This window comes from Schistocerca americana, chromosome 9 (assembly GCF_021461395.2).
Source record: "Schistocerca americana isolate TAMUIC-IGC-003095 chromosome 9, iqSchAmer2.1, whole genome shotgun sequence".
Classification (NCBI taxonomy): Eukaryota; Metazoa; Arthropoda; class Insecta; order Orthoptera; family Acrididae; genus Schistocerca; species Schistocerca americana.
The window spans coordinates 136604581-136628730 of NC_060127.1; the positions used below are offsets into that span (position 1 = coordinate 136604581).

The 24150-nt window shown below is 37.0% G+C and overlaps 2 protein-coding genes across 6 annotated transcripts in view; one reads left to right on the top strand and one right to left on the bottom strand.

Annotated features, from left to right (window-relative positions):
* The window catches only part of LOC124551342 (diablo homolog, mitochondrial-like), an 89256-nt gene extending 75980 nt beyond the window's left edge, over window positions 1–13276 (bottom strand). The window contains exons 1-2 of one of the 2 annotated variants that reach the window (XM_047126373.1): window positions 12800–13273; window positions 12360–12482 (exon numbers count right to left, since the gene is read on the bottom strand). In XM_047126373.1, coding sequence (XP_046982329.1) covers window positions 12360–12482; window positions 12800–12886 — 210 coding nt within the window. In that variant the 5' untranslated portion in view covers window positions 12887–13273. Of the gene's footprint in view, window positions 1–12359; window positions 12483–12799 lie in introns of both variants that reach the window. The other variant, XM_047126374.1, reaches the window with a different exon arrangement.
* Window positions 13277–13363: 87 nt separating this feature from the next.
* The window catches only part of LOC124551340 (glycogen synthase kinase-3 beta), a 329510-nt gene continuing 318723 nt past the window's right edge, over window positions 13364–24150 (top strand). For 3 of the 4 annotated variants that reach the window (XM_047126369.1, XM_047126370.1, XM_047126371.1), the window contains exon 1: window positions 13364–13773. In XM_047126369.1, the coding sequence (XP_046982325.1) occupies window positions 13689–13773 (85 nt within the window). In that variant the 5' untranslated portion in view covers window positions 13364–13688. The remainder of the gene's footprint in view (window positions 13774–24150) is intronic. The other variant, XM_047126372.1, reaches the window with a different exon arrangement.

Consider the following 24150-nt stretch of genomic DNA (forward strand, 5'->3'; position numbering starts at 1 on the left):
TATCATCAAAATGTCAAACTGATGAATGCGGGTGCAAAACTCAATGATGTTAACTACAAAGAGTTACTAGATTTAATGGTCTGCAACACTAACAATTATGACCATATGATGAGTTTGTATGATAAATGCTATGGTAAAGAAACTGCTCGTGAATAGTTAAACGAATCTGAGGAGGAGATGCCTGAAAATGTTAACCTACAAACAGTGGGCAGAATAGACACAGCTAAAATGATAACAGTGGTTAAATCTCAGGAAGATTACCTTGAATCTTTAACTGGTAACTTAGAAAATCTCAAAAGTCACCACTACATTTCAAAATCCAAAGTAAGTTTTTGAAGGGCAAGAAAGCACAACTTCATGAAACTGAATGCATAATGGTAGCTGATTTTGCAGAAAACTTTACATTTGTGATTCAGGATGCAGTACAAGGATACCACTCGGTCAATGACGTGGCATAATGCACCCATTTGTTCAGTACTTCAAAAATGAGAATGATGAAGTTTGCAGTTCTTCAGTTTGCAATCTAATTGACTACATGGAGCACTACACTTCAACTGTTCATATGTTTCAAAAGTATGTAACAAATTACATAAAAGAAATTGAGAAGCTCATATACTTTTCAGATGGGAAGTGGTAGTCAATACAAGAACAAAAAGATTTTTTCGAATCTTTGCAGCCACACAGTATATTTCGAATTGGAGGCCGAATGGCACTTTTTTGCCTCTTTTCGCCACGGTAATGATGCAAGCGATGAAGTAGGAGGTACAAAAAAATGTGAAGCGAGTATAGCCAACCAACACACAGAGACCACGGACCAAATTCTTACAATAGAGGACATGTATGCTTTTTGCAACACAAGGCATCACCTATTTTCTCATCAAGAAAGCAGATACTGTTCTTCATATGGAAACAGCACTTCTAGCCAGATTTAAAAACTGTACAGCAATAAAAGGAACAAAGCAATTGCATACATTCCTTGGCATTGCAGAAAACTTAGGTTGATGCTATGTAACATCAGAAACAGAAATTTATGAGGATCATTGCGTCAGTAAAATTACATCACTATCTTTAACACTGAATGACATATTGGCATATGTATATGGTGGACAGTGGTGACTTGCATAGGTTGAACGAATAACTTTGGAAAACAATATTGTTTTTGTGCATTTTTACCACCCTGCTGGCCCAAGAATATCATTCAAGAAATCTCGTATTGATAATGTTTGGATACCAATGAAAAACGTATTAAGGAAACTTTCAGCGCTTGAACGTACCACAGCAATTGGGAGGTCTTACTCTGTATCACTAAAGCTTTCTGAAGAAATAAGTGTTCTTAACCATCACTGCTAGTATTATGAAGCACCGCATCTCGAAAGTATGTTAAAGGTCAATCCTAATGAAGTGGTCCAATAAAAATTAAGGTGGTTGCTTGACTATTTTTAAATATTTTAATTTTCTTATATGTGATTGCCCTATAATTGAGAAGCTCAAAACAGTTTTTAAAAAAGTTTTACCTTTCACCTTTACTGAATTGTGGCCATTTGCGTAAGTGTGCGACGATGTTTCAGTTTAGAGACATTAGCAAAAATATGAATATCTCTGCACTGGATTAAGTTACAACATTGCAATTGACATGATTGTTTTTAGAAAGGTGTCCTCTACAACTTTGTCAATTACACAAAATACCCTTAATTCAAAAATAACAGGTCAAAATGACCTCCGAAGTTTGGTGTCCAAATTTTCAAAAATCCACTTTTTAGGCGCAAAAATAACAAACAAGGAGTGATTTCTGAGAGACTATTTTTTTCCCATAGTTAGATATCATACATTACTAGCCTCATATAGAGCAAGAACACTTACCAATGTTTCCTCAATTTTTTTACGCATTTTTGGAATTTGGAAATTTTCATGTTATGCAAAGTTTGGGGTTAGTTATCTGAGGAGGGACTGAATATTAAGATATTATTTTTGCACTGTCTGTAAACCTATATGATAGCAAAATATTGTAAAAATTTCAACATTGATATCTGACTGTGAACAAAGATATGAATTTTTGAAAATGAGGAGATAATTCACATTACTCTACAACTGATCTTGTGGCTGTTGCCTATTCATGTGTTATATTGGTGGGATATAATCAATTATTACTGAAGTTAGGTACTGAATTATATATAAAAAGTCATAACATCACTGAAATTAACATTTATATTATCTGGACATACTTAAAATAAATATTTCAATTAACATCCTTCGAGATACGACTGTTCCTAAACCTGGCGGTGAATGTCAAGAACACATTTCGTCACACAGCTTCTGTGATATAGAATTAGACCTCCCAGTTGCCGGGGTAAGTTCAAGCACTGAAAGTTTCCTAAAAACATTTTTTTTTTTTTCACTGGTATCAAAACTTTGTCACTAGTAGATTTCTTTAATGATGTTCTTGGGCCAGCAGGGCCATAAAAATTCACAAAAACGATGTTTTCCAAACTTATTCTTTCAACCTCTGCAAGCCACCACTGTCCATCATACACACATGCCACTATGTCATTCAACATTATAGGCAGAGATGTAATTTTACTTAAATTTCGGTTTCTGATGTTACATAGCACTGAACCAAGTTTTCTGCAATGCCAAGGAATTTTTGGAAATGCCTTGTTCCTTTTATTGCTACATAGTTTTCAAATCTAGTTTGTAAGTGTTGTTTTCATATGCAAAACCATTTCTTCTTTCTTGATCAGAAAATAGGTAATGCCTTTAATATTATCCTTGCAAAAGACAGACATGTCCTGTACTGTGAGAATTCGATCTGTCGTTGGGTCTTCATAGGCTGGCTTTACTTACTTCACGTTTTGTTGTACCTCCTACTCCACCACATGCATTTTTACCATGGAAAGATGCAAAAAAGTGCCATTTAGCCTACAACCCAAAGTCTACTTTGTGGTTGCACAGATTTGAACAATTCTTTTTGTTCTTATACTGACCACCACTTCCATCTGAAAAGCGTATCAGCTTCTCAACCTTGGGAATATTTTCTTTTATGAAATTTATTACATACTTTTGAAACACATGTATAGCCAAATTGTTGTGCTCCAAGTAGTCGCTTAGAATGCAAACTGAAGAACTACAAACTTCATCTTTCTCATCTTTAAAGTAGAGAATAAATCAATGCACTGTTGCCTGGTCATTGACCCAGTGGTACCCTTGCATTGCATCTTGAATCACAAATGCAAAATTTTCTACAAAATCAGCTAGCACTATGCATTCAGTTTCATAAAGTTGTGCTTTTTGTGCTTCAAAAACTTACTTTGGATTTTAGAAACAGTGGTGATTTTTGAGTTTTGTAAGTTATCAATTAAATATTCCAAGTTCTATTCCTATGATTTAACCAGCTATCATTTCTGCCCTGTCAACTGTGACTCGCTATGTGAAGGTAATACTGTCTGGGATTTCCTCATTGTATTCATGAAGCAATTCAATATCAGTTTCCTTACCAGGGCATTTATTACACAAACTCATCATGCAGTCATAACTTAGTGCCACAGACCATTAAATATAGTAACTCTCTATAGTTAAGATTACTGAGTTTTGCATCCGCAATGATCAGGTTGGCATTTTGATGATATAAAACAACACATATGGAGTGTCTCCCTGAGGATCCAGCCAAAATACACCACTTAGGGCGGAAGTCACAAAATTCTGACCTTCCGATTTTGCATTCAGGATGAGAATTTTTGAAAGCTACATGGAAGTTCATTTAAATTTGACAGCACTAGTCGTTCCTGCTTTGTTACTTTAACTCCATTTATAACAACTCTTTTGCCATCTTTGGAACCTGGGCACATTCTACCGTTTTCATCATCTTCAAAAAACTGCTGGATCTTTTTGATTGTTTAGTCACTTATACCTAATCGTCTATTCTTTCCTAAAACTGGAACAATGCCTTGCTCTGTCACTAATTTCCGAGTTAGAAACATTGAATTTATGAACTGTTTATTCTCTTGACCATGAGTCAGGGAGCAAACTTAAAATTTTAACTTTTTCCTCTTTAGATGTCAACATTTAATTTCTCTACTAAGCTCAAATATTCGGTGTCAGATAATGCTGGTGGTAGGTTTTCTTCTTCTTTGGAAATAATGTTGGTATCTGTATAATTAAAGCACGATTCCAATTTTGTATGAAATTTGTTGTACCATATTTTCAATAGTTACTTTTCTTTTTCTGCTACTTAATTTTATTATTTTCCAAGCAGGAGACATGCCTAACTTAGAACATAAAAGTCATTAACAAGGTCACATGATTCTGGTTCTGGATTCACAATAAGTATTTTTGAGTAACAATTTGGGCACAGAGAATTTCCAGGAATCACATTGCATTTCAGTTGGGAAACTGTTTCACTTTCACATAACAAGGACAAATGTTCAAGTTTTAGTTCCCTCAAACGTTTAGTAACAGGCTTTTTATGAACTTTAAGTCGACCCTAGCACTTTCCTCCAAAAATATGGTCGTACTTCAGAATATTTTTCTTCTCGCGATACTCACACACTGATGTTACAGAAGAACTTACTGGAAATTTAAACAAAGTTGGTCTAACTTCATTAAAGTCATTGACATTTTTCAAGTTTTTTTGAAACTGAACTGTAAACTGTTTTGTGACACACTTCACCTGCTATCTGTCCAACAGAGCACTGTTCATCCATATTATTGCATTCCAGTTAATCTCCCAAAATTAATTACAAATTACACACAGAACAAAGCACACAACACATTCTACACTCTTGATGAAGTATGTGCGCCCACTCTAACAGAGGTTTCAGAACAGACTGTCTACAACGATGCCACACCCAGCAATAATGTATTTCTTTATTGACAATAAACCTAAACGTAAATGGGCATTTTTATTACCATAAAACAAGAGCAAAAGCTCCTATTGTTTAATAATACATTAGTAAAAATAAATAAACTAAATGATTATTGGGTGGCAGTGTTAACTAAATATATGTCACAATTAAATTCTATTACAATGGAACAATAAACCACTTAAGTAGGCAACAGCCATAAGATCAGTTGTAGAGTAATGTGAATTATTTCCTCTTTTCAAAAATCATATCTTTGTTCACAGTCAGATATCAATGTTGAAATTTTTACAGTATGTTGCTATCATATAGGTATACAAACTGTGCAAAAATCGTATTTTTATATTCAGTCGCACGTGAGATAAGTAACCCCAAACTTTACAAAAAAATGTAAATTTTCAAATTTCAAAAATTCATAAAAAATTAAGGAAACATTTGTAAATGTTCTTGCTCTATATGAGGCTAGTAGTGTATGATATCTAAGTACAGGAAAAAATTAGACTCTCAGAAATCACTCCTTGTTTGTTATTTTTGGGCCTAAAAAATGAATTTTTGAAGATTTGGATACCAAACTTTGGATGTCATTTTGACTGGTTATTTTTGAATATAGGGTATTTTGTGTAAGAGACAATGTTGTAGAGGACACCTTTCTAAATACAATCATGAAAATTGCAATGCTGTAACTTAACCCAGTGCAGAGATATTCAAATTTTCGGTAATGTCTCCAGACTGAAAAATCATCACGAATCTACAAATAAAAATGGCCGCCATCCAGTAAAGGTGCAATATAAATTATTTTTAAAAAAACTGTCTTGAACTTCTCAAATATTGGGCAATCACACATAAAAAATTAAAATATTTACAAATGGCCCAGCAACTATCATTGGTCCACTTCATATGGATTGACTCTCAATTCAAAATATTTATTTTAAATTTGTTAAGATAACGTAAATGTATAGTTCACCAATTTTTTGAGTTCTGCAAATAATTCAATATCTTAACTTCAATAATAACTGATTACATCTAACCAGTATCACACATGAATTCAGCAATAGCCGTAAGATTAATTGTAGTGTAATATGAATTATTTCCTCATTAATATCTTTGTTCACAATCAAATATCAATGTTGGAGTTAATATAGTACATTGCTATCATATAAGTGCACAAAATGTGCAAAAATCAAATTCTTGTATTCAGTCCCACCAGAGATAAATTTCAAAAATTTATTAAAAAAATTAAGGAAACATTAGCCAGAGGTCTTGCTCTATATCAGAGTAGTAGTTTATGACATCTAACTAGAGAAAAAAAACACACTTTGATAAATCATTCTTTGTCTGAAAATTAATTGTCTAGATTTTCAATGCCAAACTTTGGAGGTCACTTTGACTGGTTATTTTTTAATTTAAGGCATCTTGGGTACTAAAAAATGTTGTAGTGGAGACTTTTCTGAAAACAATCATGCAATTGCAATGTTGTCACTTAACTCAGCGCAGAAATATTCAAATTAGTGCTAATGTCTCCAAACTGAAAAACCGTCATGCACTCACAAATAAAAATGGCCACCATTCAATAATGGTTTAAGGTAATTTTTTCAAACTGTTTTGAGCTTCTCAATTATAGGATAATCACATATAAAAAACCAAAATATTTAAAAATGGTCAAGCAAACAACTTCATCTTTACTGGATCACTTCACTTGGACTGACCCATTAGCAGTTTCAAACTTTCCGACATTGGACGCAGTCAATAGGGAGGAGGAAAAATACACCCTTGATGTGATCTTTTTACTGGTACTATAGTGGATTTAACTGAAATACGCTACATGAAAACTGGATCAAACCAAAACATGGAAGGCCTTTATGTTAGACTCTTGTGTAAAATAATGCTTACTCCCGTGTCTGGTAAATAAAATGAGAAACAAAACTAATTATGATCAATGACTGAGTTAATTTTTTTAAATACTGAAAACTAAAATTTAAGTAAATAAAACATTTTAAAAATGACATTATTTCATTATTGGAAATTTCATATTGTCCTCCTGTGTTTTTAGCTGCTGCCATAATTGTGATCCTGATTAAAAAGAAGTATTCCATATTTTGAGTTGTGGTAGTATGGACCAAAATAAGACAAAAAATGTTGAGGAAACATGAGCTCTATGCATTCTTGGAAGCTATGACCATCTGTTCATCTTCAACACTGTGAAACTCATCTCATCTACTGCAAGGTCTTTGCTGATACAATAAACACATGAGAATACGTGACTTTAGGTTTTCCCGGCATACAGAATGATGGACTACTTCCCAATTGAGCTGGTTGGTGTCATCCAATAGGTGCAATAATTCACCAAATCATATTCTTACCATCTTCAGGAACACCTGAAGATTGCAAGAAACTGGCTTGCCAAAATATTGCGCCTGTTGCACGGTGCTAACCGGCTGAATACCGGAGAAATATTTTAATAATGCGAACACATTCCTCTGTTATTGCCTAAGAGTACAACATGCAGTAAACCTCTTTAGTGTTATTACTGTGACTCATATTCACAATTCTGAATAAATACCATGTGTACACTTGTTGTAATGGAACCAGTTTGCTTTAAGATATGTTTGGGAAATGGGCTTAACAGCACTTACGGTGTACCTGGCTTTTCTGCAGTGTGCAATTTGTTTGAATCAGCTGTAGTGAATCAAGTGATAGTATACAGTGGCCAACGAGAATTGTGAAATCTAATCTAGTCTGTTTTCAATACTGGAGAGCGGGAAGCCTGAAGTCGTGACAGGCTTGCCTGTAGTGTAGCCGGAGGCCTAGATTATGCTGGAATGTGACAACTTTGTTGTGAGTTGGCACAGCCAACAAATGAGAATGGAAAACACTTGATGTACTGAGAGACCAACCTGTAGTGAGTGCTGAGACAGGTTAGGTTGGAATGCGACAGTTTGCTTGTGTGTGTCCAAGGCCAATGAACCTCAACACAAAAATACGATTGAAGTCATAGATTGATGAATAACACTGCTAAAGATATACATTAATTGCTGCAATAATCTATTTTTATGTCTTATTTCAGATTTCCCCAAACATTCCAACAATGTGATCAAAAGAACAAAATATCACCTACTATATTTATAAACAATGTGAAATCACAGCTCAGCATTCTCATTGGCTACCGACAGGCCTTAATCATAATTCACTGCTGTCACTTCCCATCATTCATTGGGCCCAGCACACAATGAAAAAGCCACAGTACAACCTAAGTTTACTTTTACCATGAAATCTAACTTAGACAGTGAATTGGCATCACAAAGTTCCAGTAAGACGGATGTAGAGGAATTACATGCGTAGTTTAAGCAAATTGTGGAGGGTTATGTGTCTAGTAAGTGGATGAAGGACGAAAAAGACCCACCATGGTTTAATAACGAAATTCGGTGGACACTAAAGAAGCAGAAGATGTTGCACTCTACGTTCAAAAGGGGACGCACAAATGACGACAAGCGAAGATTATTAGACATTCGTGTGTCTGTGAAAAGTCTATGAGTGAAGATACAACTACCACCGTCACAACTTAGCAAAAGATCTGGGTGAGAACCCGAGAAAATTCTGGTCATATATAAAATCAGTAGGACTTCTGTTCAGTCCCTTGTTGACGCCTCTGGTGTGGCATTTGAGGAAATGAAAGCCGAAGTTTTAAACTTCACATTCAAGAAATCATTCACACAGGAGAACCGTACAGTGCCCCATTGCAGTCTGTCAATGAAGGTACAAGCATATGGAATAAGTTCACAGATATGTGAATGGCTCAAAGACTTCTTAAATAATAGAACCCAGTATGCAGGCCTCGATGGCAAGTGTTCATCAGAGACAAGGCTACCGTCATGAAGTGCCCCAGAGAAATGTGATAGGCCTGCAGTTGTTCTCTCATTCGGCGGACTGGGTGGACAGCAATCTGCGATTGTTTTCTGATGATGCTATAGTGAATGGTAAGGTGCCAAAGTTGAATGGCTGTAGGAAGCTACAAGATGATTTGGACAAAATTTCTAATTGGTGTGATGAATGGCAGCTAGCCCTAAATGTGGAAAAACGCAAGTTAATATGGATGAGCCACAAGAACAAACCTGTAAGGTTCTGACACAGAGTTACTAGTGTTGTGTTTGACATAGTAATGTCGTTTAAATATCTGGGTGTAATGTTGCAAAGCGATACGAGGTGGTACAAGCATGTGAAAACTGTGGTAGTGAAGGCAAATGGTCGACTTTGGTTTACTTGGAGAATTTTAGGAAAGAGTGGCTCATCTGTAAAGGAAATTGCACATAGGACACTGGTGTGACCTATTCTTGAGTACTGCTCGAATGTTTGGAATCTATCCCATGGTGCATTGTAAGAAGACATCAAAGCAATTCAGAGGCGAGAGGCTAGATTTGTTACCACTAGGTTCGAACAACACATAAGTGTTACAGAGATGCTCCGGGAACTCAAATGGGAATCCCTGGTGAAGCTGACTGCAGAATGATTCTACTGCCACCAATATACATCGCGTATAAGAACCATGAAGACAAGATACGAGAAATTACGGCTCATACACAGGCATGCAGACGGTCACATTTCCCTCACTCTGTTTGTGAGTGGATGATGATGACGATGATATGATGATGATGTTTGGATTGTGGGGCACTCAACTGCACAGTTATCAGTGCCCGTACAAATTCCCAACTGTTTCTCAGTCCAATTTTCCACTTCCATGAATGATTATGAAATGATGATGGCAACACAAACACCCAGTCATCTCGGTTTGCGAGTGGAACAGGAGAGGAAATGAGAAGTATTGGTACAGGGTACATTGCACCATGCTCCTTACGGTGGCTTGCAGAGTATCTGTGTAGATGTAGAAATTCTTTTATATTGAAGTTTAAGTTTTATCTTTGTACATACCAGCAAAATTAAAGTCCATTGTTCCACATGGGAAATTGTCTGTTATAGTCTGGCAATGGAAAAACCATTGAGCCTGTGTACAGAACACACGGTAACATCTGCACATTTATTCAAGTGTCTTTTCCAGTGACTAGCACACCCTTTACAGAAGCGTGCCTAACTACGAATGGACAGCATACCGAGCAGCTTTAGTGATGGCTCACAAGGGCAGGTCATTTGTAACAGCAGGCAAATTACTGTTTCACAGTAACGAAACAATGTGTTCGCATCTCTTTACCGCATTCTGTAGGTTGTTCAGAAAAGCAAAGAGCCAGCAGTTGATGAGGTGTGTTTCACATTAGCAAAGATAAACAAATACTTGCACCTCTCACAATATGTATTTTAAAGCCCATGTTTACAAAACTTTTCTCTTTCTTTGGTCCATACTAATACCTCTCAAAATCCAGAATGAGATTTTCACTCTGCAGCAGTGTGTGCGCTATGAAACTTCCTGGCAGATTAAAACTGTGTGCCGGACCGCGAAAGGCAGAGGTCCTGAGTTCGAGTCTTGGTCCGGCACACAGTTTTAATCTGCCAGGAAGTGTCACCTCTCAAAATGTTTTTTTAACACCATGTTTAACTTCATGCAGTTCAGTGTGTGTGTTATCAAAGAAATAGCATCAGCAGAAACATTCGGTTTGTCTGGGAGTGTGCAACTACATAAAACTACAGATTTCAGTGAGTAGATGAATTTAAATCTGGCTAGCCTTGACCAAAAAAATGGTCTAAGGTGGATGGCAAAACACACAAAGTAAATAGGCGAAGGAAATAAATCCACTATGTGTATTTTATTGTCTGCAAATCACTGTACGATAGCCAAATCTGTAAATACAGTAAACATGTCAGGTTATAAGCATTACAAACTACAGATGAAACCATTCTACTGATTCATTAACACCATTGGTATAATGATTATTCTCCTCTCAACCACCAGCAACATTGTTTAGATAATGCATGGCATTGGACACACTTCTTCCAAAGAAAATAATTTCAGTAACATCAGCTGCAATGAAATATTATTCATTATTCATACGAGTAATGTAATTGCAGTAATTCAGTTAAAAATTTACATAGATTAGGCATACTGCCTTAAGGGAACACAGTGACTGCCTTCCAAACAAAATCATTTTATTCATGTTGAGTTACAATGTATCTTAGTATTGTGTATCCAAATGCACTGGTATATAAAGTTGTGTGTGGAAGTCAGTTTGATTTTGTAATTTAGTGTTATAATATTTACTATCCCTCTTTTTAAGACAGATCACCTGATGACAACATGCTAGAAGTCGAAAATGGTTATGACACCACCTACATCCATCCACTAAACCATTGTGAAGTACAGGTCCAACTGTAACTGACAATACGGTTTGTTTCTAATCCATTTACATATGGAGCACAGGAAAAAAATGACTGCTTAAATGCTTTTATGCACATTGTAATTAATCTTGTTTTTGCACATCCCACTGGACTGACACATAGTGAGGTGTAACACAATTTCCAGATTCTTAACTTCATTATGCTTCTTCTAACTTTGTAAGTAGTGTTTCGCAACATAGTTGGTGTTTATCTTCAAGTGTCTGCCAGTTCAGATGTTTCAGCATCTCTACGATTCTCCCACCAGTCAAAGAAACTTGTGATCATTTGTACTACCCTTCTTTGTCCACATTCCCCTGATAAGTCATAATTGCTATGGATCCCTCACACTTGAGTAATAGTCTAGGATGGGTCCCATGAGTATTTCGTAAGCTATCTGTTATTTATGTGAAGTGAGGCTGAAATGTAAACAAAGAATCACAATTTTTATGAATGTATAAATTAGCACACCATAATTTACTGTATTGCAGTTCTGGTAAGAGTTATGCAATTGTTCCTCCTTGCATGTTTCATAGTTCATGTATGACGTATGCACATAAGGTGCAACAAAATAGTATTTGGAGGTTTGTCTATTATGTAATACAGTGTTTCTCTTTTTACTTCAGAGTACTAGTTATGAAAATAGTGTTAAATATGAAATGAACAAAGACCTCATGCTACAATGCAGATATGTCACCAAATCCAAGGATTTTTTTCTTTTTCTTGAGAGGGAGGGGGGATGCTATCACACACTTAAAGTTGTTTCTTGTCTACGAGTACATCACTGCATGTAAAAGCATTAGCTTCAGAGCCCAGTGACATCTATAGTGCAAGAGAAAAAACCACCAGTCCTGCTGCCCAAGATGGGAGAAGCAGATGTGGATTTCTTGAAAGTATCATCCTGGAATCCTTTTTGAAGAGTTCTGAGGCAATTTCTAGGACAGCTATCAGAGTGCATAAAAATAAATCATTAATATAAACAACCATAGCTCACAACATTGGCTTAAGCATGCATCAAAATACTACACACATAGTTGTACTGCATGACAAGCACTGTATCTGATACAAAATCCCTATACATAGGTGTTTTCCACAGAAAGAGAAATCAACAACTTAAAAGGAAACAAAACCGTAATAGTGTCACAATCTGTTGGAAACAGCCATCAATTAAACTAATGTCATCTCACTCACATGTAATTTATTTTTGACATTGTCCTCGCACGCTGCAAACTGTGCTACAGCAATAAGCGTTGATGCTTTCCAGTATGATGTAGCGGATGACTTACGACGGCTGCCGCCGTTAAAACCGAGCCACTGGAACAAAACCGTAATGTACCAGTCGGCATTAAACTTCGGAAATCACGTCACTTCAAGCAGTGGTTCACTAAACAGCGAGTTAATGACGCCAAAAAACTTGTTTAACCCATATTGTCCTTTTCGTCACCAACACCTTTCAGTATAACCACATACTTAATCTTAGAAACATCAAATATTGAAACCTCGAAATTAACTGGTATTGTAGTAACTCATTACAACAGCGGTGAAGGTCATGGTAATCTTGACAGCTGGTCAACAGTAACGTTAATATGTACAGGCACGTATACATTTTCTTTAGGAAGCTAAGTAATTACCTTAACTGGTTGACGCGAAACTATTGTACTACATGCATAAAATTTCAAGGTGCTTCGTAAATAATTTGTAGCGAACTGGCGAAGCATTTCAACTCATATATTAGAACAGAGCTACACGAAATTTATGAAATTGTGTGCCACAGGTTCATTGTCGTTAAGACAATGTGGTTTTCATAAAGCAACAAACACGGCGAGCCCTTTGATCCATTGTTACATTGAACTCAATAATATTACTTTATCCATTTCCCCACGAGGTAAACAGCGCTGTAGGACAGTTGACTGTCTATGTTTATCACTCGAACAAAGACATTCATTCCACACAATAGATAACTGTTTAACGATTCACCTCGACTACTCGTTTTCTTCGCTTAAATGAGATGATAATCGCGTTAAAAGCTATTGTAACACCCACGCTATGTCTGGACACTCTAGAGCTTTTGCACAATACAATTTATTCCCGGATAGGAAACAATCTTTGCTGCTTTTGTCTTTGCTTCGTCGCCATCTTAGTTGACGTAGAGTTGCTATGTGACGTCATCTTCGGAAGCATTCGGGTCTCCAGAGCCTGAGCTGATTGGTTCCCGACTTCACCCGAACAGGTCAATGTCTGAAGGATCTAAAATTTTGTTGGTGGAGTGTCTTGTGTTTCGTATAATGTAAAACCAGATTCGTTAAACGCGCTCCCCATCCCTTACAAAGTTGGATTCCGATATACTTCAGTTGAAACCAGTGCATTTAGATGAGTCTCAAAAGTGTAAAACAGAACTATTAAGGAGGACCTACTAGCTGCCTGCCCCGTTCGATGTTTCGTGTTCAAGGGTGTTCGCATGAAATGTGATAAATCTATGAAGTTAATGAACATATATGAAATAATTCAACGCCGATAGAAATGAGTGGACGTCCAAGGACAACGTCCTTTGCTGAGGGTAACAAGCAACCACCTAATCCTCCGTTAGGAGGCATGAAAATAAGTAGTAAGTGCAGTTACTCAGCAGAGCTTCAGTAGTGACGTCGGTTAGGCCTAATAAGGGTTCAACATGGCTGCTGATTCTTTCTAATTCATGTATATAATCTTAAATTTGCATGAAACATTTCGTACGTGATCAATAAAATGCTGGATCTATAACGCGCCGTCGTACAGCGGCCGTAAATTACGTGGTAGTAGTCGATGGCTTACGTTGCAAGTGTCTGTAATTTTAACCTCCTGGCGCTCTAATAATTGTCAAAACATAGATTCGCCAGGTTTTTAATGTTATTTCCATGTATAAATCTATTTTTATGTTGGGCGATGTTCATGTACTGCACCAAAGTTCTCACAAACTGTGCAGTACACGAGAGTTATTACCACATCGCCAAAACCACTAGGTTGCCTAAAGTTTCTTACTTCGGACTGCAATATAATTATAAAATATCATATAATGACTCAGCAGCCAACCGTTACTTCTAAAGAAATGGAATTCACAGCAACGACATTTCCTCTATTTTTGACATGCATGTTCAAATTTTTTTATACAATTAGGCCTAACCGTACCTGATTCTGCACCTATATTAATTGCATGCTCCAACTTAATAATCTATTTTTAACTGTGTATATATGTTGCCTTACTTGTAACTATATCCATGTATGCATCCATTTGGTGTTTCCCTATACTTCCTTCTTATTTGTTTCATGTAAAGGTGCTAATTGCCCATGAACTGCTGATTTGACATTAACAATGTGTATCATGTCTGTGCTGAAATAATCGGGGAAAAGCTACAGCAAATGGTAGCAATCTCCAATCTTAGTGTTCTTAGAAACAAAATGTCAATATTTCATATGAAGGATTGAAAGAGTAAAGAATTTTCAGATAGTAAAAGCTTTTGAAAGCTAATGTGTCCTGTAAGGTATTTGGTCATACTGCTTATTTAACACAATACCAATCTTCACTAATTGCCACCTGTTACTGCAGAGAAACTGTAATTATTGTTACCATTTTTTTCTTTTCTATGTGGATCTTACCAGGCCTGTGCTTGATAACATATTTCATTATGATTTTTGCAAAGATTGATGAATTAATGCCATTAAGCCATGAAACAGTTACATTTAAGATGAAGCACAGTGCACTCATTTCCGTAATGACTACTCACTGAATCTGTCTGCAAACAGAAGGCAGTATTTTGCTGCAATCTGCATTTGATTGCTTGAGGTGTTGTCTAGATCAATTTAGCATTCTTAAATTTTTAGCAAAAGGAACTGCGTTATTAATCGTCAGTTAGTGGTCTGAGAGACTTCAGATGTGAACATTATTGGTTAGGCATTACTGTGACTGTTACTGACCTTAAATGAAACAAGTTTGCTGTTAATGGCCGAATTTATTATCCACGTAAATCTACGTGATGCAAGTTTAAAGCTCCAAAACACATTGTGAAATAATAGTGACAGGTGAGAGTAAACATGTCATTGGATCTGACACACATGAGACTAGTTCATATAATAGCACCAGTATCGTGGTTGTGTATCATATTTGCATACATATGTACGAGAAGGTGTTTATCAACAAAGTAACTACTTTCAGGGGAGACGAGTCTACTCATACTCCATGATGGAATAAACTGGCAAGAGTGGGAATGTAAACAGGTTGAACTTAAGATTTTTGAGGAATTATGCAGAAGCTCAAATCTTAATAGCTGTAACATTGTGCGCCACAAGTCTACAATTTATTACGAAAATTTTACATTATTTCTCTTGTGAATTTGATTGAAAACATTTTAAATGTGACTTGTTCAAATTAAAATTAATTTGTTACTGTCATCGTTGAAATTATTGTCCGTATGATGCTCGTAATGAGGTGATGCAAACGTAAATGGATGCAGCTGCTGCTCATATTTGCCATTTCCTACAGTCTACCTTATGGCAACGTATGTCGGTCGGCATTTCAGGAATACGCAACCCTCGGGAATGCTGGGAAATGCCTCTTGCAGTCACCCAGAGACGTAATCACCATATATATTCCTGGAGAAAAGATATTTCGTCATGTAGTTCGTGATCCTTTTTGGGACAGTAGTTAGATGCATTGGTTCAGCAGCTCGGGGAAGGCGGCTGGATAGCTTTTTCGGATGGAGGAAAAAAAGACAGCTGGGCTCTCACCTCGGCCAGTGCTGCCATCTGGTCGTGCCTCACCAGTAGAGGATCTAAGTCGCGTAGAATTTTTGCCATAAACTCTTTGTATTCTTCAAAATATTACGAAATGCAATTAAAAATTGTATACCTGCATTGAATGTTTAATAAAAGTATTTTTAAATGCATCTACTTCATTGTGTATTCAGAGAAAAAATTCCTACAGTAATTGTGGCTTTTTTTTGGGGGGGGGGGGGGAGATCAATTTTCCCGAGCGTAAGAAACACCGTTGTTCCATGGGTGTAATAATTGGGTCTTATTTAACCTGAAATTATTATATTTTATCATTTTTTAAATCTAGTGTAATTTCTCGAAATTGATAGTAACATTTGTACTTAGTAAATCATTTAGACAGAAGTGTTTGTATACTGATTAAGAACAATGATGCGAAGAAATGCTTTGTAAATTTTCTTTTACTTTGTTGAGATGTCCGGATCAGTCCATCCACTTTGCTTTTCAAGTTACCAACAGACCCAAATACCGAAACGTGAAACACATCGTTCATAATTAGTGCACTAAATGGTTTGCTGCCCATTTGGGATATACTATCCGCTAAATAATACTGTAGGGTGTCGCATCTGTTACAAGAACTGTTGCTGCGACTGCAGCGTTTCTCTTAGCTTCTAACTTGGTTTAGATACTATGAGTAAAAGACGCTTCCTGGCCTAGCGGATGACAGGGGATCGATGTTCTCTTTCACGTGTAGTGGTGGTGATCAATCTTTCTGAAATGGCTGATTTTCTCAATTATGATAGCCGTAACAAATGACTTAGACATTCTGATTAATACAACTGATCAGTGATATGAAATGGGCGGATTGAGATAGCTATATATTGAATGTGCCGTGAGCGAACGCTATTACTAAGGGTATAAAAGATTATTTCAAACTACAGTTTTCAAGATTTGAAAGGGAAAAAATGAGTATGAGTGGGTGATTTTACTGTTGTATGTGAAGAAGTTGTATGTTTGACTTAAGTAAAAACTACCACCACCACCACCTCCTCCTCCTCCTCCCCCATGCGTAAAAGAGAAATGGCAACAAATTCCTTACAAGCATAAGGCACACCATAAGGTAAATGTGTACAATTTCTTCCAGACTTAAAAATTACCACAACGGATAGTGCTGGGGGACCATAAATAATGAAAATTCTCATAAATGACTGAGAACGAATGAGATAACGATATTCTGGCTTGGCATGAAAACTGTATACTACTCGCAGTGACTAATTTTTGCCTTGCACACATCACCCACTGACAGGTGCCAGTAATTTGCCAATTCTAAGTCTTGCTGATCGCAGTCTATTACCAAGTTGAGTACTTTCAGACTGGCTGTTTTATTAATTCTGTATGATCTTATTTCTTTCAGCAAACTTAATTTGCCTTTATAACTATTGCTCTCCTCAGTAGAAGTCTTAAATGCAACAATGTGAATTTACATTGTAAGATATCAGTACTTTCGTAATGAACGTGCAGCGAATAGAAAGACTGTTTCGAAATTTTTACAGATTTATCAATGCGGGTCAAAATGTTTCTGTTCAATATGGGTTGGCCCAGCTGATTCTAGATATATGTACGTTGCAGCAGAATCGAACAAGTAGGCGTTTGTATTTATACAGCCGTCGAAATTCCTGGTTGCGCGTGGGTGGTAAAGTGTGTCAAATGAGTTTTCTTAATGTAAAGGAAGGTAATCCGTAGTTCAACTAAATTAGCACTCTGTTAATAACCGCTAATTTGGCAAACTTATTTTTAGAAAGTGTAAGCCTTAGGTGGTTTTCCACGTCTATCAGGTTAATGCTGGCCGGTCGGGTGATTTACGTCTTCGCTGTATACACAAATTACTAAATATGGAAATACCAGAAATGGCATGGGAGAAAGCCATACGCGGAACAGCAGTATTTTTGCAAGAGTGAAAACCGTGCGTTAGAAATAAGAAAGGCAGAAGAAAGATTAACAGCCACAAGTTGCTTTGGATCCCCTAGTTTCGACAGGTCAGCGAAAAAGTGCAACCCTGGTTCTCCATAAAAAAGGCTGTATGTCACGGTTGGCGATAACCAGAACGATAGGTCAGTCTGTGGTTTCCTTGGAGCAGGTGAAGTGCATGCAGGAATGTTTCCTTCAAAAAGGGCGCGGACGATTTGCTTCCTTTAACCATCCTCAACTGATCTTTTGTAACAGGTAACTGAAATGCTGACGGAAGATTCCTTCTTCTACATCTATTATATGCGCTCCGTCACTGAAGTACGTGGCTGGGGGTACTTTACTTACTGTACCATGTATTATTTCTTTTCGTTCAGTTCACGGATGGGGCTTTCGGAGCAACTCTACTTTTACGCCTCCCGAAGAATTAATCTGCACGGTCCCTACAAGGAATATACATTGCGGGCAGAAGCGTGTTGGTAACTTCTGCCCTTGAATGTCGGTTCGTGGGGTTTTGTAAACTGTGCGGCGTACATTTTAGTGTGTCCACTAGGAAACAGGTTTAATCATTTTTACTCTTCTGCACATCACACACGCCTTTGATGCCTTGCATTGTCCTGCCACATATATGCTCTGTTGTACCACTGGAGCCAACAGATGAGGCAATAGAGTTGTTAGGGTTTGACATATTCGGGGTGATGAAGTTGACTTTGTCCGGCCAACATGAATGATTTTGGAAAATTATTTAAGGGAAATGCTACCACGGTTCCTTCAGCAAGTCCGTCCTATCCTCGTAAAAACCTATTCTAAATGTACGTATATGTCAGCTATTTGTCTTCATACCGCTATTATGTCTTGCTGTATAACTGAGACGATCAATGAATGAACAAGTAAATATATATATAAAGTCCCATGTTAGTCAAATCTAATATGGTTTCCAACTGTTTTCTAGTGTGTGGTGTTGAATGTTTTTGTATGCAATCAGTGCCTTTTCTTAATACCCAGTTCATGAAGTGAAGCTACATGTTGTTTCAACGTCATATGTCAACACATTGTTATTCACATATAATTGCGTGCTATGAGACGCAAGTTGACAGTCTCTGTAAACTAAAGGCCGTTAACTATCGTATCATCATTTACATTGGCGCAAAGCCCCTGCACTTTGCAGACAGTTTTTTTATGGCATTATTGCATATGATGTAGTGGCATTTATTTTACTGAACAGCCAGCACAATCACACGAGCATATTGCAAACTGTCGGCTTCCAGGGGCAAAAATATTTAAAGTTTGGTATTTAATGTAATTATTGAGCGAATTTAAAATGCTGTCTTTTCTGCTTATTAAGAGATTTAGCACAATAAATCAAGTATTAAAGTTAGAAACTGTGCATAAACGTTACAGCAGCATAACTCTCAGCGCACAAATTAGTCTGGCTATATTTATCCAATATTTGAAAATGAGAGCGCTTAGCGACTTGCAACGAATTTTTCATCTTACACGTAATTTCAAACCTTTTCGAAATTTTCTCTCGCTGACGCTTCACGAGTGAATGGAAAATTTTCTCATTCTTAAATCATCAGCATCGCATAGGATAGGAAACATGTAAAAATGCCTGCGCATAGTCTGAGAACAAGATAATCCGGAAAGGCGAACGTGTGTAAACTGTTCACGCTGAGCCTTAAAACATGTCCTAAAGTCATTGGTTTTGCGTTAAGTACTTTTTAGCGGCATTTGTATCACATTCTAACAAAGTTTAGCATTCCAAATCTGCGTAATTACCGTACAAAATGCATCTGAAATCGGAACTGTAATTCGGCCAAGGCGTCCCAAAGTTTTCTTCTGAGGGAACAATAAGAATTCTGACACGTTGATGAAACATCTTGTTTATTTTGAAGTTTTTTAAAATTTTAAAAATTGATAAACTCGTTTTATTCAATGATTGCTTCAATTTTAAACCATAATAAAATTTAAAACAAATAATCCGTATTCTTAAAATGTCGGAAAAAGCCACCTGGCCTTTAATAGCTTTTGCGGAGCACATTACTTCACGCGGAACAGCATTTGGGAAACCCATAACCAATCACCCACATTGAAAACATCTGTTCTAACGCAAAGGCGAAAGTTGCAGAGGCGCATTTAAGAATCACAGAGCTCTTCTTTTGTCGTGACAATTTCTTCGCACTCGCAAAGCGCTCTGCATCCCGAGAGAAGTTGCTGGGGGGAGGGTACATCGGTCGATTAAGGAGTTTGAGTACTTCCGTCAACTGTTTCACGAATAAAAACGCGGTGCACAATAGGGAGATGATTTGGGCTGCAATTTTGACGTTAGTGGGTAGAAGCTCCAAAGTTTCCGGCCTTCAAGAAGTTCGCTTGCTTTCCCTTCTCTGTAAGCTTCTGAACCTTACCTCAACTGTATTGTATCTCCTCGTGCAGCCAGAACGGGAAAGACTCAGTCTCTCTCTCTCTCTCTCTCTCTCAGGCGTTTTCTGAAGTGAAGTGTAACCATAACTTTAGAGAAGTAGAGAAAGTAAAATGACACGGTTTCTTCTCCTATGCGGATCTCCCATTCTCATAGTAGCAGTCGCGCTCTATCCTTATTTTATTGCTGCCCACAAAATTCACAACGTAACCTATAAACGTGACGCGTAGTGTGTATTAGTCGTAATAACATTTCTGTATTACTTGGTCGCTGTGCTGAGTGAGTCTCATGGCACAGATAGCGACAGGCAAGTAGTGGGAAAATAGGGTAAAGAAGATGGGTAATGTGAGTGATATGGTGAAGAAATTACAAGCTCCAGTGCAGGAGACTGGAGAGGACTGCAAATGCTCCCATTTTGTTTTCAAAAAATTTCTTCTGAAGAACTATAACATATTACCGCCAGTTTCAAATAACTGTGTGATAAAAAAGAACAAGTGGACTTGTTATTGTTGTACATGTTCAGTGTCATGTTAAAAATATAAAGAGACAATTGACATAATGTGGTAAATCCCAGGCAAATGGCCAAGGTAAATGCAGCAGCAGAGCATGTAAGCTACTCATTGAATCTTCTCATGTTCAGAAATGAGAAGGAGCAATCTGTTTTACTCGGTAAAAGAACATTCTCCAGCCAAGATCGCATAAATATTCATTATCGACTACCAGTTTCGACAGACCTCTGTCATCTTCAGATCTTCAGAAAGTTCTAACCTCCTTGTGCACATGGGTTACAGCCGTATATGTGGCGTTCACAGATGATAAAATCTTAAAAATCACAGTACACAATAGAATGCACATTAGGACAGAATGGAATATTTAAAGCTAACTACTGTGTATAATTCTGTATATTGTGATTAAGATTTAACAGTCATGTGTGACCTCTACTAGCCATGTGCACAAGGCTATTCCAACTCACAGTGAACATGTTTTGTAATAGATGTTACAAGACCAGAAAATGACAGCAAAGTTTCCAGTCGCTGCTCGATAATAAAAAAGTATTTATGTGATCTTGGCTATAGATAGCTAGTTTTTTACCAAATCAACTCATTGCATAATAGACTACTTAGTTTGAGAACTCTTCTTCAGTGCCACATCTGAGATATTTATATTCTCATCTGACCCTGTTTGCCCGCAGCCCAGCACTGTGCTCCAAATGTTCATTCTCAAAAATTTATTCCTGGAATGAAGGCCTTTGATACTAGAAGACTTCTTTTAGCGAAGAACCAGTAAACAGCCGATTCTCTAAAGAATAAAACTCCAGCTCAAACTTCTAACTTTACAAATGAGTGAATGTGTTACACCCTTATTTTAAATCTGTGATTGGGAAAATGTTTGGAAAAGATTTGAAATTAAAGTTCATTGGAAGTCACTAATAACACCAAGAGCATGGTGTGGGCAGTTTGTGCTTCGTGAGCTACACAGCATCAGTATGTAGTACTTGACTGATGGTGTTAAATCTTTAATGTAAGATTGCACCTTGTAATGAATAATTATAAGTTAATTTTGATCAATAATCATATGAAATACTGAAAATCAAATTGTCCCTAGAATCCGTTAGATACGCAATCTGTAACTAGGATCTTAGATCAGATTAGCCATTTAGTAATATGGACGCCCTGCTCGTTTACTCTAGTTTGCTTCTTCTATCCTAGCTTCGTCCACTGTGCTCTATTTTCATTCGAAGGTGATAGAACTCCATAACTACGTCAACAATTTTTTTTGTTTTGTTTTGAAAGGTTTATCGCTAATCTCCTTTCTGCTGCTACTACTAATCTTCATTTCATTTACTTTCAAACCGTATTTTGCATTAGACTGTTCATGCCATTTAACAGATCCAGCAATTTTTCCCCGTTTTCACTGACAAGGTGAGGTCCCCAGCGATGGGATTGGCTTTTTGAACCCATTTTATGTGATGATGTAGGTTAAGGTCCAAGGTATAACACCCTGTGCAGCCATTCACACTAGTGGGCCCTCGTTTGAGAGTAATCGACAAAAAAATACTTCGTAGTTTCACATGATGCTTTACGGCTTTAAAAATAGTAATATTAATCAGAATGTTTCTGTAGCGTAAAGCGGGTATAGTGCGCTTCTTGTATGCCTAAGGTTGTGGGTTCGAATCTCGTCAGGTGTTTTGAAATTTATTTGTAATTCGTTACCAAAATGATTTCATTTATTATTTTTATTCATTTAACTGATTTAAATGTTGTTTTATTTCTATTCCTTTGACACGTCATCAGCATATTATTTCAATTGCACTCATTTTTTCTTATTATTATTATTCTTTTTCCACTTGGAATCTTTGTGCATGTGAAGTTAATTATTGATTTCTTCCCTTCGTCATATTTTATTTTCGTCCATGATATTGTATTCATTATTTTTATTACTTATTTCGCAGAAACTTCGTTTTGTTATAATCCCTTGTTTCGTTTAAATCTTCATCTGCATTATATAGTTCACAGTACAATAAGAATTTGTGTGTCAAATGTTTATATGACGATTGCTGCTAGCCAAAAAACAGCACATCTTATAACGAAAAATACATTGACAGAACTGCACAGTCAGTATGAATAGATTATTTCGTCTTTTGCTTTTAACTGCTAAATCAGCTTTTGAAAATGTTTAAATATTATGATAGACAAATAAAAGTGAAATTCACGTGCACAAAGATTCCAAGCGGAAAGTGTGTCTGATTAACATTACTATTTTTAAAGCTGTAGAGCATCAGACGAAATTCCGAAATATCTTCTCGTCGATTACTCGCAAATGAGGGCCCACAAGGGTGAATGGCTGCAGGGTATGATACCTTAGACATTAATCTACATCATATAGATGGTTTCAAAAAGTCAATACCACCGCTTGAGACCTCTCCTTGTGAGGGTAGAAATGTCGTTACTGTCGAATCTTATCGTTCATTGCATTTCAGTCTGAATTTTAATTCCATGCATGAATCTTTCCTTTAATTTCGTCATAACTTCTTCGATACATTGGTTGAAGAGTAGGTGAGAGAGCCTGCAACACTGCCTTACGCTCGCGTTAAACAGAACTGCACTCTCAGCCTTCCATTTTCCCCACCTCGTTCGTATTGTACATTACACACCTGATAGCACGAAACATTCCCAAAACGAAAACTTTATTGGCCGTTGGCGACGACTTGTTGTGTAAATGTCAGGCATGAAATATGACGGCCGTTAAAATTTGCTTGCGATAAGCGGTTTTCTCGGTAATTGTGAGGAAGAAACTTGTCTTTTTGACGCATTTTTTACTCTTTCATTCACGTATGGTATTCAATAACTGCTCAGTACTCTGCAGTGAATATCTAGACAAAGGAGGAACCTAAGTGTTGGTAACTAGAACAGTAAAAGGAGAAGATAATAGTTTAATGACCCGTCGACACCAATGTCATTAGAAACGGGACACGAGGTAGAATTCGATGGGGACGAAGGGGATATCGGCATTGCGTTTTCAAAGGAAGCGACCGGGCTTTCACCGGAGGCGATTTAGGAAAACCTTAAAAAAAAAAAAAAAAAAACAGCGCTCTTTGATTGGTCAGGTATCGCTCCTGGCCGCCTCGTTCGATGCCATACGTGTAAAAGTATTGTGTGCATTTGACTCACCTTCAGGCGCCGTTTTCCACCATTCCAAAGTATCGCTTACGAATCGATTTGTGCAAACTATCGCTGTAATTGTGAATACGAGAAACTGTGTATTAGTGCTACGGAAACATTTACGCACTGCAGAATACCCAAAAATGGCGTCCGAGCCGGTGCTTCATTATTGGTATTGGTCCCTTTACTACCATAC